Source organism: Melampsora larici-populina, assembly GCF_000204055.1.
Source record: "Melampsora larici-populina 98AG31 unplaced genomic scaffold MELLAscaffold_22, whole genome shotgun sequence".
NCBI lineage: Eukaryota > Fungi > Basidiomycota > Pucciniomycetes > Pucciniales > Melampsoraceae > Melampsora > Melampsora laricis-populina.
In genome coordinates this window covers 327,836-343,225 of record NW_006768786.1, presented here as the reverse complement: position 1 = coordinate 343,225, position 15,390 = coordinate 327,836, and the positions used below count along the sequence as shown (strand labels likewise).

Here is a 15,390-nt window from a genome sequence, read left to right as displayed (position 1 = left end):
ACCTTTAACATTGAAAGAAAAGAAATAAAAACTTATTCGTATTTTATAGATTCTAAAGGATAGATTTTAGAGAATCTAAAGTCAAGAAACCTTAGTCATATTGAAGTCATGAATATGACTAATGTCATAATCATGATCAATTTGTGGGTCATGATCCTGAGTCGTATTGAACGCATCCAACTTGTCAAGCTCAATTCCTAAGAGCTTGATCAAACTCATTGTTGAGCAAACAGGATCATGATCATGATCCGTAGGTGCTCAATCACGTACATCCATTACCTCAAGCACCAAACCTCACCTTGAGTCAAAAGCATATGACTCAAGCATACATCTTTGATATTGCATTGCAGAGAAATATTCAAAACCAAACAAAGGGACAAAGATTAAAAAAAACTACCATGCCCACAACATCGAGCAATTTGATGGCTAGATCATGAAACAAATGAACGCTACAAATAGCCGCAACCTCGGAAAAGCGCTTCCGAAAGCGCCTCATTGAAAAGTATCATACAACTTTCAAAAATCGCGGCCATTTCTTCGTTTTGGTTCAAAGCATTTTGAAGAACTTGGGACCTTCTCAATCGGGCCTTCAAAATCGAAAAACCTTTTTCAATTGGGTTCAGATCCGGGCTGTAAGCTGGCAGGTAAACTAGTCTAACACCTCGTGCCTCACAAAGTTCTGCCACCCGACCGTTGTGGTGGATCGGTGCATTATCCATCACCAATACGCTATTACGAGCCGGCCAGGGATTCATTGCCGGTAACTACAAATAAGACATCCATGTCAGTATCATGAAAGCATACAAAAAACATATGACTTACAAGATCATGTTCAAGGAAGTCTTCGAAGTCAATCCGTGCATACCCACCCGCCTGGATCTTACAAGCAATCACTCCATCTAAAGAAATGGCGGGCAATACGGACCATCGAGTAGCATTGGTGGGCCTCTGCAGGCGGCTGGACCTTTGACCAACGGGTGCACGCGCGTAATCTCGAAACAACCGACGCTTGGTAATTGCACTTTCGTCTGAAAGATGAAAACATCCTGAATACATAAACATATAATGAAATTTACAAATTGAAAGAAAAAAAACGTACCAGTGAATACTAGACATCTAGGGTCAATGTCATGAACTGATTGTATGTAGGCTCCTCGTGCAGCCATGGATTGATTGGGATGGACCGTACGGGCCTTTTTCCTGGACCAGGCCAGCCTATTTCGTAGCTCCTTTGAAAGAGTCATGGTTGAGACGTGGATCCCAAAGGTGTCGGTAATTTTCGTTTGGAGCTCATCTAGATAGAGGGTTGGGTCCACTTCAAGCGATTCCATGATGAACTGGTGTTCAGCTGGTCCTAACACGGGTGGAGGGCCTGGTTCCATATGATCCATCGGATTGGTCACAATTGCTCGAGTCGTCCGGTAGAGATGGTACCAACGCCGGACCGAGGTGAGCGCGAGTTGAATGCCGAGTGATTCAACAATCTCACGAAACCGCATCCCTCGAATCACCATGCGCACCACGAGCATCTTGACCTCGGGGCTGTGGATAGGCATCTGGGAACAGGTGAGGAAGGCAAGTGAGGAAGTGTTAACCGAGCCATGAATCATGAGAAAACGAAAAACTAACCACGATAAATGGAATAATGATGGTTTGGACAAACAAGAATGATGATGAGAGAGGCAAAAGAGGGATGTCGAGGTATTGAAAAGATGGTAATGGACGGGAGGAGAATAAGAGGGAAAGGGGAAAAGGGAAAAGGGGAAAGGGAAGACAAGATGTACTTACCCGGCCGTTGCTCGTGTTTCTTTTGACAGCGCACGTCAAAAGTGCCCTTCCATCGAAAGTCCACGTCAGTACATGTAGAGAGGCTGTGGTGACAGCTCACTCACGGTACCAACGGAGACAGATATGGAAAAAAAGGTTTTTTTCAAGATTAAACCGTTTTGGACTAGGTCCCTCGGTGATACTTTTGAGTGAAAGATGCCATCAAATCCTTTAGTCGCTGTACTTATATGTCTACAACACTATTTACAAAAACTCTATTACTTATATGTCTACAACACTAGTGTCAAACTATATACAATTAATTCTGATCTGTGCTTTCTAAATTGTCTCAAATACCTCCATGTGATCTTGTTGATGGTCAAATAATGCTTAATTTCATGGGATGATCTTTACTCTGGATTTAATTCAATCCAGAGTTGAGAGATTATGACTTATTTCAATCCTATTTCTGGTTTCCAATTGACTATTGTTTTAATTTCTTTGTTTTAGACTGAGGTCATAATCAAAAATCAAATGTCTTCAACACATCTCCTTAAACCAAATGATCAAAAAAAAGATTTCACTCATGACCGATTTGTCTGACCCCGGAGTCTGCTTCGATTAAAAAGCCTCACTAAGACTTATATATAGCCAAAAGACAGTGACTCACCAGAATATAATTCAAACAAAAAATGATATTTCTTAAACAACATAAAATTAATATGAGCATATATTTGTATTATTTACATTATGTTTTTGTAACTAAGAAGAAATGAAAAAGAAAAACTCAAGCCCCTTTATAAAAGTTTTCTTCCTCCCAAGTCACAACCAGTATTTTTTTTTTTCGAGTTTTACAAGTTTTAAGCATACATGTACAATAAGAAGTCAAAATTAAATTCAAAACTCAATCAAATCTTCTTCTTTGGTTCACCCGATTTCGTTTTAATACCCTAATTATCAATTATGAAAAAGTCTAAAACTTTAGATATAAGTATGTATGAGAAATCATACAACAATCGAAAAAAAAATATAAAGATTCAAACTCTTTAAAATCGAGTTCTTTGGATCACCTTTCATCTTTATTTTCATTCCAATGTACCCCAATCTTTATCAGCCATAGCTTCATGTCTCAACCTTCTAGCTCGATTCTTATCAACCATTTCATAATCTTCATCATCTGATAAATTATCTTCTAGTCTAATAGTTTGTACCATTCCAGTCAATACGAATAAATGATCCTCTTCGACTGGTAAACCTTTGGGTTTACGATTCGTTGGTTTTTGCAACCTAGGACGAATGTAACCTGTATCAGATTCCGAAAATTCTTCTGAACTTTCGGATTCATCTGAAGATTGATAGAGGTAATCTTCTGCGTCCCAGTTAATCGGTTGACCTTTCCAACATCCTTTCAGTGATAGTGTCTGATGTGAGTTTAGATGATAGGGCGAAAAGTCTTGGTCAATCGTTTGTTCCAGAAGTTCGAGAGAAAAAGTTTAATAGTGTTCACTTGGACTTACGGATAAGTATCGTTTCCAAAGAGGATCCAACTGCAATACAGACGAGTCTCCAATAATGACCAGCGCAGCCTGTGCTCGTGTAATAGCCACATTCATTCGTCTAGGGTTAGACACAAATCCGAGACTATATAGAAATCCAATTGATCAGTCAACTACTTTGGATGTCTTTAGTTCAAGTGAGGATGATCATACCTAAATTTCAAGTCATATTCCAAGTATTCTTGATTACTTCTTACTGTGGATAAAACTATCACTCTACGCTCTTGACCTTGAAATTCCTCTACTGTTCCAACTTTGATCTTTGGATATTGCTTCAAGGCTATCCTGATCTTGCTTGCTTGGGCATTGTATGGCGTGATGACCTAATTGGGTATGACACAGAAAAGGAAACGTGAGTAATTTTGAACGACTTGTATGCAGTGCAGGCTAAAGGTACTGACGCCAATGTCTTGATCAGTCAATCTGAATCGTCTGTCCTCTTTCAATCTACATAGGCCAAATCATTCGGTTAGGTCATTTTCAAAATTTGGTTTTCATACAAAAGGATATTCACGTACGATTCAACATATCTCTTCACCTCAACAACCTCGAGCAAATTAAAGAAACTAGGAGAACCACTCTCTCGAAGATCTTCTCCTGGTACGTTATGAAATGCGATAGGAGTTTTACCGATCGGTAATTCTTCCCATCTTTCTAAACTGGTCGTGAGCATGGGATCTGCACATGCTGTCAAATCGCCTTCATAGACTGTATCATCATATTAAAAAAACAGAACCGCGCGTGCGTTCATTAATCTGTCTGTATGAAGAAGCAGATGATCGTATACTTACATTCTTTGTTTGGAAATTCAAGAATGGAAGGATGCGATCGATAGTTTTGAGTCAATTTGGAGATCGTTGATGAATATCGATTAGGAAGCATATGATAAACTTTTAATTCAATGAATCGAGCAAGAAGACTTTTGTCTAATCCCAGTGCAGCAGCGACAGGTGATCGAACGATTGGCCCTGGAAGATGTCAAGGTGGACAATTAGTATTTAACCATGTAGTTAGTAAAGCGCAAAGAATAGAAACTCACCAAGTTGATGAGGATCACCTGCAAGGATGATTTCTGTGCCTGGTTTCTGTAGTGTTTTCATTGGTACCATAACCTATCAGATTTCAATCAAGTTAGTGAATTACTTTCGAGATGATGAGGAAAGCAGCCCTATAATTGAATCACACGTACCTCCGGTTCCAAAGCTTGTCCAGCCTCATCTATCATTACATGCGTGTAATGACCAGCAGGAACACCCACACCTGCCAGGACTCCAGCAGAAAGACAGGTGGAGATAACGACTCGGTATCTTTTGAGGACTTCAAGTTCTGGAGTACAGAATGGACCATCGCGTCCGTTTCTACAAACCACCTTTTCTAAGCCAGGCGTAAGGGTGATGGTGGCTCGAGTAGGTGCGCAGAATCGAAAGAGTGAGGCTTTCAAACCAGCCTGTAGAAGTCTTAAGGCTAATTGATCAGCAGCTGCGTTCGAGGGAGCTGCCATGAGAATCCGAGTGGATGGGTTCTCGCACAGCTGTAATACAGCCTCAACCAAGACCTGTTAGAAATTCAATCGTCAGTAGACGTTTAAACCTCAAGATAATTTCAATAAACCAACGGCAGTCTTTCCAGTCCCGGGAGGTCCAAACACAATGAAGGGTATATCCGGATGACGACGAGTGAGGATATTGGCAATTGCATCTTGTTGAGGTGGGTTGGTTTCGAAATTTCGATTGAAAAAACGAATGGTTTTGCGTTCAGCTTCAGTCGGAGCTGAAAGGATTCTATGACGTGGTAAGTCTGGAAAGATCGACAGAGGCTGTTGTGCCTTCAACATGACAGCTTGATGCATTCGACGTAAGACTGTTCTGGATAGACTGAATTGAACATCGAATTTCTGACCCCTGTGATGAGAGTGAGTCGAAAAATATATCACAATCAGAACTGTTTTTGAAATATACTTGACTCAGAGGTAGTGAGAAGATCAAAAGCTGATGGACGTACTGCAATGCGCTAAAGTTTGGGTGAAATTTGAGTTGAAGTTTGGTCGCCTCTACTTTGTGAACACGTCCACCGTACCATGTGCCTTCGACATCCCCTGATGGACGGAAAAGGACTTGATCTCCATATAATACCGATGGTCGCTTTTCGGCCAGTCCAGGTACGTCAAGACTGTGTATATGGATTTGGAAAAAATGATACGCGATGGTGAGAGATCCGATTTATAGGTCAGACCATGGAAGAACCTTACCTGTACAATGAGTCATTCTTGACGCGCGCGATGGAAACGCCCTTGATATCATATCGACGTATGTCCTCCCTGATCAAACATGAATTGGATCAGTACTGTGCAGGTCAAATTTGAACAGAAGGGCGATAATACGTGGAGTTTGCCTAACCTCATCTGTGTCTCCTCAATCCAAAGAACACCCTGCCACCACTTTGAATAATTCGATAAAGAGAATTCTGATGGGATCACACCAGCATTGGTGGCCCATTGAATAGTCCTGCGAGTCCCACCCCCGGTGCTGTTCAATCCACGCGTGATCCATCTTGGCAAATCGTAAAAAGGAAGTGATCCTGTCCATTTCACAGCTGCCAATGGAGGTGGCATGACACCGTCTACAATTTCATCGGCTATTTCAGTAGAAGGTAACCATAATGAAGCCACATAGGGTGCCACCGGTTTAAGTTCTTCCATAAGTGCTTCATCAGATACGATAGCAAGAAGTGGTCGAGAAATTTTAAAAGTATCTCCTGTGCCAGGAATTTCGAAATAAAATTCAAGTGTATCGACATGTTTACCAGTGATTCCTTTAGGTTGAAAGTTGATTTCGATACTCGTTTGATCAGAGTCATTACAATCCAGTTGTAACGGAAATTCAATGACTTGTGGGTGAAATTTGCTCAAAACTGAAGAATGACCTCGACGAGATCTAGCTGACAAAGTTTTAATACCTTTAAGCCAGACAACAGGTTCGAAATGAGATCGTTGATTGAAGATTCTTATGGTTTGAGTTAAAGATTTCAGTTTGTTATCACGAATTGAGCGAGTATCGAGTGATCCAAAATTGATTTCATCAGGAAAGATGACTATCCCCTGTTTGTTCTGTTCAGAGTCCCGCACCAAACCGCGATAACGTTCGTATCTAGCTTTTCTAATGTGACGCGGCGTAGAAGCGTGTCGAGCCGGATTAGGAGCATAAACATCGCATATTTCACAACGAGGTCCTTGTGGTTTTGGAAGATTATTGACCAGTTGAGGCGCGACTTGTTGAAGCTGAGCTGTAACTTGACGATGTTGCTTTCCATTGAGATGTTGTTTATAACTGAATTGAGTCGTCACAAACACTCGACAAGGTTCACAATGTATGAGTTTATGTTGGTATGGACAATCCTCGATAGGACACGATCCAGTATCGAGCAGATTTCGACAGGCTTTGAAACGGGGAGGAACAGGCATGATGATGATGATGAAGATGGATGAAGATGATAACAGACAGATAGATTTAAGTTTTAACGCGATAAGATCGATGGAAAGTTAACAGAAAGAAATAAATGAACAAATTAGGAAATTGAAAAGAAGAAAGAAGAGTCAGTAAATAAAGTAAGCTAAAAAGATCAAAAAAGTAAAAGAGATGGTCGAGTGAAGCAAAGGGGTTGAACTTGACAACGAAGAAGTCAAGACTAAAAAAGGATGAATGTGTCCAATTTATTAAGTGTAGTCAAGCCTAAGTTCAGAATCATAAAAAGACCCTTTCTACCCATTCAAGGTTAATCATCAATCAATCATCCATCATCAAAAATATCCTACATCAACCTTTAAAAGCCCTACAGAACATATCTTCCACAATCACAATCGTCAATAAACTCAAAGGATGAATGATCGGATGGGTCAATCTATCACAAAGTTTTACATAATCCAAACTACCAATCCATTCAAACCCATTCAACTTCCTTTCCTTCCATGTACCGCCTTTTGACCCTAATTAAAGTAAGACTCACATCATGATCAGACATCAAAATTGACTCGTGAGCTTTGTTAAGAGATCATAGGTATACTCTATCAAACAAAATAGATTATCAATCTAATAGATAGAAAAATCTTACCTACATATCCGCTTTATCATCAATTCAAACAAACTTGTCTCAGCTGACATAGAACATGATTGACTCAGTCTCGAGGAGTGTCGAAAGAACTCACTTTAGAACCTTTCTTTTGCCCTCGAAGAAGATTCTATTTAATGTGACCTCTAAGTCATCTTTTTACTTCGTATAGATTTCTTAGGAGAATGGATACTTGGTTATATCTGAATCAATCTAACTTTTCTTTCCAACCTACTTTATCATATAAAAATAAGTTCGGGCCCTGAGGCTAAACTCACAAGAGGGACATTTAGCCAGAATCGGGGCATAGAGTGCTTGTAATCTCCAAGAGAGTTATGTCTAAATAATTGTGCAACTTGACTCAAAGCCATAACAAAAGGTTCGGTATGGAGTGGCCTGAAAAGAAAGTATCATAAAGAAGGAAGAGGTGGGTGTGAACTAAAAAAAAATGTATTTATATAAAAGAACAAGAGATATAAAGATATAAACGTGATGATTAAAATCAGGACTCTCACTAGAATACTTGTGAGAAAATTGAGTAAAGAAGCGTTAAAAACTGAGAAGAATCTGAAGTTCAAATCATCCACAGATCAAATGAAGAATCATCTCGATTCTAAATGGTAAAGAGACTCATCAAGATGAGATGGTAAAAAGGTAATCTCACATATCACGGGCTTTACTCATGTTCGTTGACGCGACGTCACTCAAGAAGCGCCTGTGACTTATTCTCGTATCTAGAAGCGCGCTCCTACATAGTGCCCATGCATCAATCTTTTTCTACTCCCATCTTCACGTGCACGAGGCTCAGGGTGATCAATATAAATCAATGATTTTTTAAACAAAACAAGAAAAAAACAAAACAAAAACACAACTATCTCCTTCAAAGGAGAGAAGAAACAAAAGAAAAAAAACCCTTATTGAAAACGAACGTATAAAAAGCTTCTTCTTCTTCATCATCGTATATAAACCCAAAACCAATCAAAAAAAAAAAAAAAAAATTCATATAAGATTTTTTTTTTTGGTTTATATAATAGTTCAAACTACTTTTCAATCAATTTATTCAAAAGGGAAAAAAGAAAAAGAACAATCAAAGAAAAAAAAAACTGACATAAAACGAGTGTTAATAAACAAAATAAAGAATCAAGATTTTTAAAATAGAACAAACAAAACCATCAAGAAAAGAAAAGAAAAAAAAATCACACTTAAAATCTCCTAATTTTCAACTTTCAACTTCCCTTTTACCCAAAAACCAAGACGCAAGACGCAAGACGCAAGACCAAAAAAAACATAAAGTCTCAAAACCCTTCATACATACCTATAGTACCTAACCCATGAAATCCATCATGAAATTCACCTAAAGATCTTAGAAAGGATTCCACTAAACCTATGATGATCTTTACTTCCGACTTTCTTCTCTGAAGGTTCATTCAAAGTTTTCGATCGATTAGATGGTGGTGTTTGTTTCTTTAAAGCTTGACTCGAATTAGGTGAATAACCAATCCCACCTGAATCTAATTCTTTGGTACTCGTACTTATACTCGTCATCTTCTTAGTCGTCCCTTTTGTAAAGTTATTATTCACTAATCTCCAAGTAGCTTCACTTTGTGGTGTTGATCGAGTTGAAGGCGGTTTGAAAGCTGATTCATTCTTCTTATTTAACATTGTACGTTTAAATAATTTAAGTGCTGATAAACCTGAGTTCGTATTCGATTGAGTTTCGGTATTCTATTTTTGATTGGGAAAAAAAGACATGCATAAGTTCAAGTTTCAACTCTCAAGTGTAGGGAAAAAAAGTAAAAGAATTAGAGACTTGCTTGACTAGCAACCCTAGTAATCACTTCTTCACCTTTACATTCACTTTTCTCAACTTCCTCGCTCATTTTTTTCTCAACCACTTCTGGTTCTTGATCTTGCACCGATTGTTGTTGTTGTTGGGGTGCTTGCGGTTGCGGTTGCGGTTGTGGTTCTTGACTTCCATCAACTTGTTCAGGTGAAGTAGAAGAAACCTCTTTGTTTGGACTAGTATTAACAATATCTTGATATTTACTCAAATCAGGTAATGGTTCTTTTAAATGAAGTTGATTGGAATGTCTACCATTCCAACTATTCACGGCTTTCTGTTTCAATCCACTCAATGATCGTTTTTTCTTCAAGGTCGATTTCACTGCTGATACTTTCTCTTCGATGATCTCTTCTGTAATCGTAAAGGATGGTTTAAGAGTTTTGGATTTATCGCTTGGTTTGTTTAATTCTTTTCGAGTATTCAATGATTTGAAAAACATTTTGGACATCGATCTGGATCTGTTCACAGATGCAGCTGGTGACTCTTTTGATTGGGTATCATTAAGGGGTTGTGAAGAGTTAGCGTCAACAGGTATGGTATCTGTTTGGGGTAAAGTAGCTGAAGTGGTCAATTCATCAGGTCTATCATTTGTAGGCGGAGGTGTAGGTGGATTGATCAGTTCAGCAGTGATGGTGGTAGGTTCGTTTGCTGTATTATCAGTAGCCGCAGGTGTAGGCGCAATTAGTTCGGCAGTGATAGTAGTAGGTTCCTTGGGTACATTATCAACAAGTTCGATTTGTGAGGAAGTGGTATGTTCCATAACTTTTCCTTCCATTTCCACATTGGTATCTTGAGAATCAGATCCAGGAGTAGATGATATCAAGGATGAAATGACGGGTTGTGGAGATTGAGGAGTGATGGTTTGACTACTTGTATCATCTAAAACCATCTTCACAAGACCAGTATCCGAACCGAATTGATGAGACTCTACAGAGACAATATCTTGAGCATCTAAGGTGGACGGTTGCATGACTTTCTCAATCGGTTCGGAAAGCGAGAGGTCCTCTTGCACCGAGGAAGCTAGATCGGTAGCATCGACTGTTGGTAAAGGTACCGCAGTAGTTTCCACCTTAGCTGAATCATGTTCGACATCGTTCTTCAAGTGCTGTGAGAGGAAGCCATGGTCAACTCTTTCGTCACTTGGATCTGAGGTGACATGATCTCCAAAACTTACATCGGATAAAGATGAAACACGTTCTTTATTCAAGTTCTGGTCAACGACTGGAGTAAGAGCCTCCTCTGTTCCGGATGCTAGAGACTTGTTGGCTAGAGAATGAGATCCTGTCGATCGATCCGCTTGTGGCACAAGCAGAGCTGCACCCACTTCAGAGCTCGTCATCGAGCTTGATAGAATTGCAGTTTCGAAATCCGGTCGGGAATGCGACTTGGATGTCATAAAAGTATCATCATTGGTACAGCCACTTGAGGATGTAAGTACTGTATTAGACGTGGGGATGGCGTCCAATGAGACTACGTGATCAGAAGATGTCTCTGATGAAGCGATAGAATTAGATGTGGTCCTGTTGGGTTCATCTGTCGAAGCCAGACTGGTAGGAACTTCTTCATCGGTATATTGCAAGGTAGACTCTACATCGCTTGCTAAAGGCTGAGTGGTGATTAGGAAAGATGGGATCATAAGTTCAGGTTCGACGGACGGTGAAGGAGATTTAGGGTGAGCATTCAAGGTAATGGGTTGCGACCATTGATCTTACATTTGTCTCCATATGACAAGAATCTTCTTTCTGAATCGAGGAGGATGTGACTGGATTTGAACGATGCCAAAGCAGATATGGTTAGTTCGTCTTGGTTGAAAGCTTCACGCAACTGATTCACTCACCATCCGTATCATTATGATCGGCTTGAAGGTCCGCTTTGACAAAGCCAAGGGGAGATGCATCTGAAGGTAAATTAGACGCGTTTATCTCAGAGAGAGGCTGATCAACAGCTAATACGAACAGGAAGGGTCAGGTTGATGGCCAACATTAAGACGCGTCACGTGAATATCCTTACCATGAATCTCTGGATTGTTTTGATCATCAGGATGAGCTTCCTCCTTGGATTCAGATACCTTTCGATCAAGCTGACCTTCAAATCCATTAGGGTGAGCAAGAGTAGGTGTGATTTGACATAAACTGTCGTTTAGATCAGAATTGATTGAAGTAGGACTAGTGATCGGTTGGGCTCTGATAGGATCGATTAAACTTATTTGACTTTCGATCCCAGTAGATTGTTGTGATAAACTTTCTACACAATGTCTTCCGTTGGATTCCATATCACTTTGATGATCGTGATCGTGATCGGTTTTTTGATCTGGGGTATCATCATCTGTATCTTGTGGTATTGCTTCTTGTTTCAAATCCTTTACAGATTCTGAAGTCAAATCTACAGATGGTTTGGTAACTCGATCCTCTTTCGACGCGTCGATGGTATCACTTTGCTCTGGTAGAGAGCATGGTGGTAGTCTTGGACTGAAGACTTCTGACGAAGGATCCAAACCCGAGGCTTAGAGAAGGAGAAAGGAAAAGAGAATAGTTTGAATGTCTGTTGACCAAGTATATGCATTGAAAAACGAAATTCAAGATGAAGTACTGACCATTCTTCGAATACGAATTGGTTAATCCCAAACTACCCACTTCCAGTTTCGAAGCCAATGGGTTCGGGCTATAGAAAAAAATCAAAACATCAATCTTTTAAATCAGTAGACCGTCAAGTTGAAGAAATGGAACTAACTTGATAGCATCGATCATAGTCAGGCTTTGATTCATATTGGATTGATGATCTTGATCTGAAAGTAAAGTAGAAAGATGTCGATCTAAAGCTTGTAAACTTAATTCGCCTTGTTCTTCTTCTAATTGATGATTTTGATTTGGAAAGTTTTGATTTGATTGAGAATCGATTGGAGTATCAAGAGCAGTTAAATAGCCTATAGAGTGTAAAAATGATAATGATAACGGTATGAAGGTTAGAAAAGATTATTAATGATTTTGATTGTTAAAAGTTTTGAAAAAACACGAAAAAGAGTTGACTGATATTATGATTATTAGTGAGATTATTATGATTATGAATTAATGTGAACTGAATAGAGAAATAGGTGGATAAGTGGAGGAAGTAAAGTAGAAGAATGAAGAACAATTTGTTTAAATCCAAAGAAATATAGAGATAGAAATGGAGAGATAAGGTATGTATCTACAACACCATCATCATCATTGGTCTCAATTCACGGATGAATTGAAAAATGAGAATTGATGGATGGATTGATGGACAGAAGGATTGATGATGATATATAGATGAAACGTCATAACTAACAAGATTTCTTAGTACTCTATGAACTAAAATGTAGAATGGATTGGAAAAAATGATAGATAGCTCCGAAAGGAAACCAAGAAGATGACACTGACCTTCATCAAGATTGATCGACGTTCGACTGGTACTAGGTGATCTGTCCACCCAACTTTTTGCATCGGTATATAGACTTTGAGCGCCTTTAGTTGATTGCTCTGGATCAGAACCTTTGGTTGACATTGAATTGTCCTTATGAATCTTTTGATCAGAATCGGGTATAGCGTCAGTAGTATTAGAAACAGTAGGTAAACTTGAAAGACGGATTGATGAAGTGTCGTTAGGAACTGAATCCGAACGTTCTGAAGTTGATGATGATATGGTTGTTGTTGCTAAGTTCATAGTATCATCTTGATTGGTTGAAGAATCTTGTTTTTCCCGATTTTCTGATTGCACTTTCTTTCCGTTACCAGACTTTCGTTTGTTTTTCTTTTTGTTGGGCATTTTGGTTTAAAGGATAGTAAGGATGATGATGATGAGATTTGAAGTTGATTGATCGAGGTCAAAGTTTATTGACCTGTGACTAGGGTGAGCTGAAAGAAAGAAACCCCAATGTGAATGAAATTTAAGATCGTATACTACCAATTCAATAGGCTAAACTTGTATTTTATTTTTGCCTCGAGACAAATAATGTGTACATATGTAATTAAGATCCAATTGACTTCTTTCTTTCCACAGTTCTTCACTTCTATTTGAATGTGGAATAGATTTAAATTCCTGACTTAAGATCGCATCATCCACAGTCATCCGAATGGAAGCCTGAAGTGAAATCAAATTCAAGAAACTTATGAAGGATAAGATTACATACATCAAAAATGGATCCATCAACACATTCTCAGCCGACGTTTAAGGAAGTTGATCTGAGCTCTTTGTGAAGCCCAAAAATCATTTCGAGATCAGAGAGACAAAAAGTCACAGCTATGCAGGTTGAACTTGTTTGAATGACACCGCTCACAGCGTTGAGGAATTTTGGTTAAGTTAGCCAAGAGTCAAAAGATCAAGAGGTTAGCTGTTAGATGACCCAATATAATTTCCATGATAAAGCTTTGGATATATTTTACACAGTCAAGTTGAGTTCTCTTTGATTCCACAGCTGTTTAGAATCTGATGATCGATTGGGGTCAAGGTCATAGACCATCTGCCCTGGATTTTGATGACACAATATCATTTTGGATAATTTCAATCAAGAGCTCAATTTGATTGGTATGTAAACAAGATAGAAAATAACTTTGTCAAAATCAAACATTTCATGATATCAAATCAAGCGAGATTGTTATCTGTCAGTTTATGAAAGCAAGCGGAAAGACTCGATACGTTGAACCTTGGATCGTGTCCACATAAAATCGAACCAAGATCCAATTTACCTTCATCTCGAGCCTTCTCTCTTTGAAAATCTTACATTTAATGACGATGAGATTTATTATGAAGTAAATAACCATCAATCGTATTTGTCGTCTGACTATAATTCTTCAATGATACCGATAGACTGAATCAACTGTATGTATGTGAATCTGGCTGGCTCTTCGAGGAATCCAGGTGATCTAAAGAGATCTGAAGAAACAAATCAGGTTGCTCACCATCAACGTTTTACGAAAATGTATTTACAGGAACTGTTGTTTAGCTATCAAAGTACAGTTTCACTTTCACTTTCACTTTGAGTTTGAAGCTTGGATTGGTTTTTTTGGATCGATCGAATCAATTACAGAGACAACAAAAATGGAATCCACGAAACCACAAACAACCGATCAAACTCAATCACAAGCACAAGCACAAGCACAAGCATATCATCAATTAGATCCAACACCACCACCACCACCTACCCTAACATTCTCAATCAATGAAACTATAGTCGTCAAACCAGATTTAAGACATATCGAATTAGATATCGAAAGAGATTTAAAAGAAACCCAAAACATTAAATTAGATTCAGATTATCAATTATGTCCAAGATACCTTAAATCATTAAGCAATCCAACATCGATTGGAACCGGAACAGGATCAGGATCGAGTTGTGAATTAGGTTCGAAATGTCAATTAAGACATTCCAAACCATCATCCTTAAACTTTATAATCTCAACCCAAAACTCATCATCTAATCAACCTAATCCAACACTTCATGCTAAAACGGTTTGTAAACATTGGTTAAGAGGTTTATGTAAAAAAGGAAACAGTTGTGAATTCTTACATGAATATAATCTAAGAACTATGCCGGAATGTTGGTTTTTCGGTAAGTATGGGTTTTGTAGTAATGGGGATGAATGTATGTATTTACATGTAGATGAACGGATGAGAGTTTTAGAATGTATGGATTACAGAAGAGGCTTTTGTTCAAAAGGTAAGTGGTATCCTTCACCAAAAAAAATCATTCAAAATCGATCATTGATTTCTTGAAATTGATAACTAATGTCGTTTGTTTTTTTGATTATAGGTCCAACTTGTTCACAAAAACATATTCGTAGACCGATTTGTCAATCTTATATCATTGGGTTTTGTCCATCAGGTAAAAATTGTAATCAAGGAGGTCATCCGAAATTCGAAGTAGATCCTTCACCACGTGGGAATCCATATATCAATTCGTTTAATCCGTTTGACAGACCACGTGGTGATCCAGATCGTGGGGTAGGGGCTCCTAGAGGTGGTAGGATCGGTATGAATCCTTTGGCTAGTTTGATGGGTAATAATAATTCAGTCCAACCTTTAAAATCGTTTGCTGATAGGGATGGGAATGGTCAAGGTAATGGGAATGGGAATGGGAATGGAAATGGTGGGGATGATGGATGG

At 38.8% G+C, this 15,390-nt stretch overlaps 3 protein-coding genes across 3 annotated transcripts; 1 reads left to right on the top strand and 2 right to left on the bottom strand.

Annotated features, from left to right (window-relative positions):
• Window positions 1-2,612: 2,612 nt before the first annotated feature.
• MELLADRAFT_77976 (uncharacterized protein) lies at window positions 2,613-6,783 on the bottom strand (the record flags this gene model as incomplete). Its single annotated transcript, XM_007410749.1, has 12 exons — window positions 2,613-3,188; window positions 3,285-3,408; window positions 3,477-3,646; window positions 3,725-3,770; window positions 3,842-4,031; window positions 4,115-4,291; window positions 4,363-4,435; window positions 4,513-4,878; window positions 4,939-5,224; window positions 5,325-5,492; window positions 5,572-5,640; window positions 5,720-6,783. The coding sequence occupies 12 exons, from the start codon at window positions 6,781-6,783 to the stop codon at window positions 2,853-2,855; spliced, it is 3,069 nt and encodes a 1,022-aa protein (XP_007410811.1).
• A 2,446-nt stretch (window positions 6,784-9,229) lies between these two features.
• On the bottom strand, window positions 9,230-13,053 carry MELLADRAFT_87629 (uncharacterized protein; the record flags this gene model as incomplete). Its single annotated transcript, XM_007410748.1, has 7 exons — window positions 9,230-10,876; window positions 10,983-11,032; window positions 11,108-11,215; window positions 11,281-11,772; window positions 11,864-11,931; window positions 12,001-12,193; window positions 12,669-13,053. The coding sequence occupies 7 exons, from the start codon at window positions 13,051-13,053 to the stop codon at window positions 9,230-9,232; spliced, it is 2,943 nt and encodes a 980-aa protein (XP_007410810.1).
• Window positions 13,054-14,715: 1,662 nt separating this feature from the next.
• Window positions 14,716-15,144, top strand: MELLADRAFT_29924 (uncharacterized protein; the record flags this gene model as incomplete). The annotated part of the gene is made up of 2 exons (XM_007410909.1): window positions 14,716-14,944; window positions 15,038-15,144. Coding segments are annotated over 2 exons (336 nt in total), but the record flags the coding sequence as incomplete, so codon positions are not given.
• Window positions 15,145-15,390: the final 246 nt, after the last annotated feature.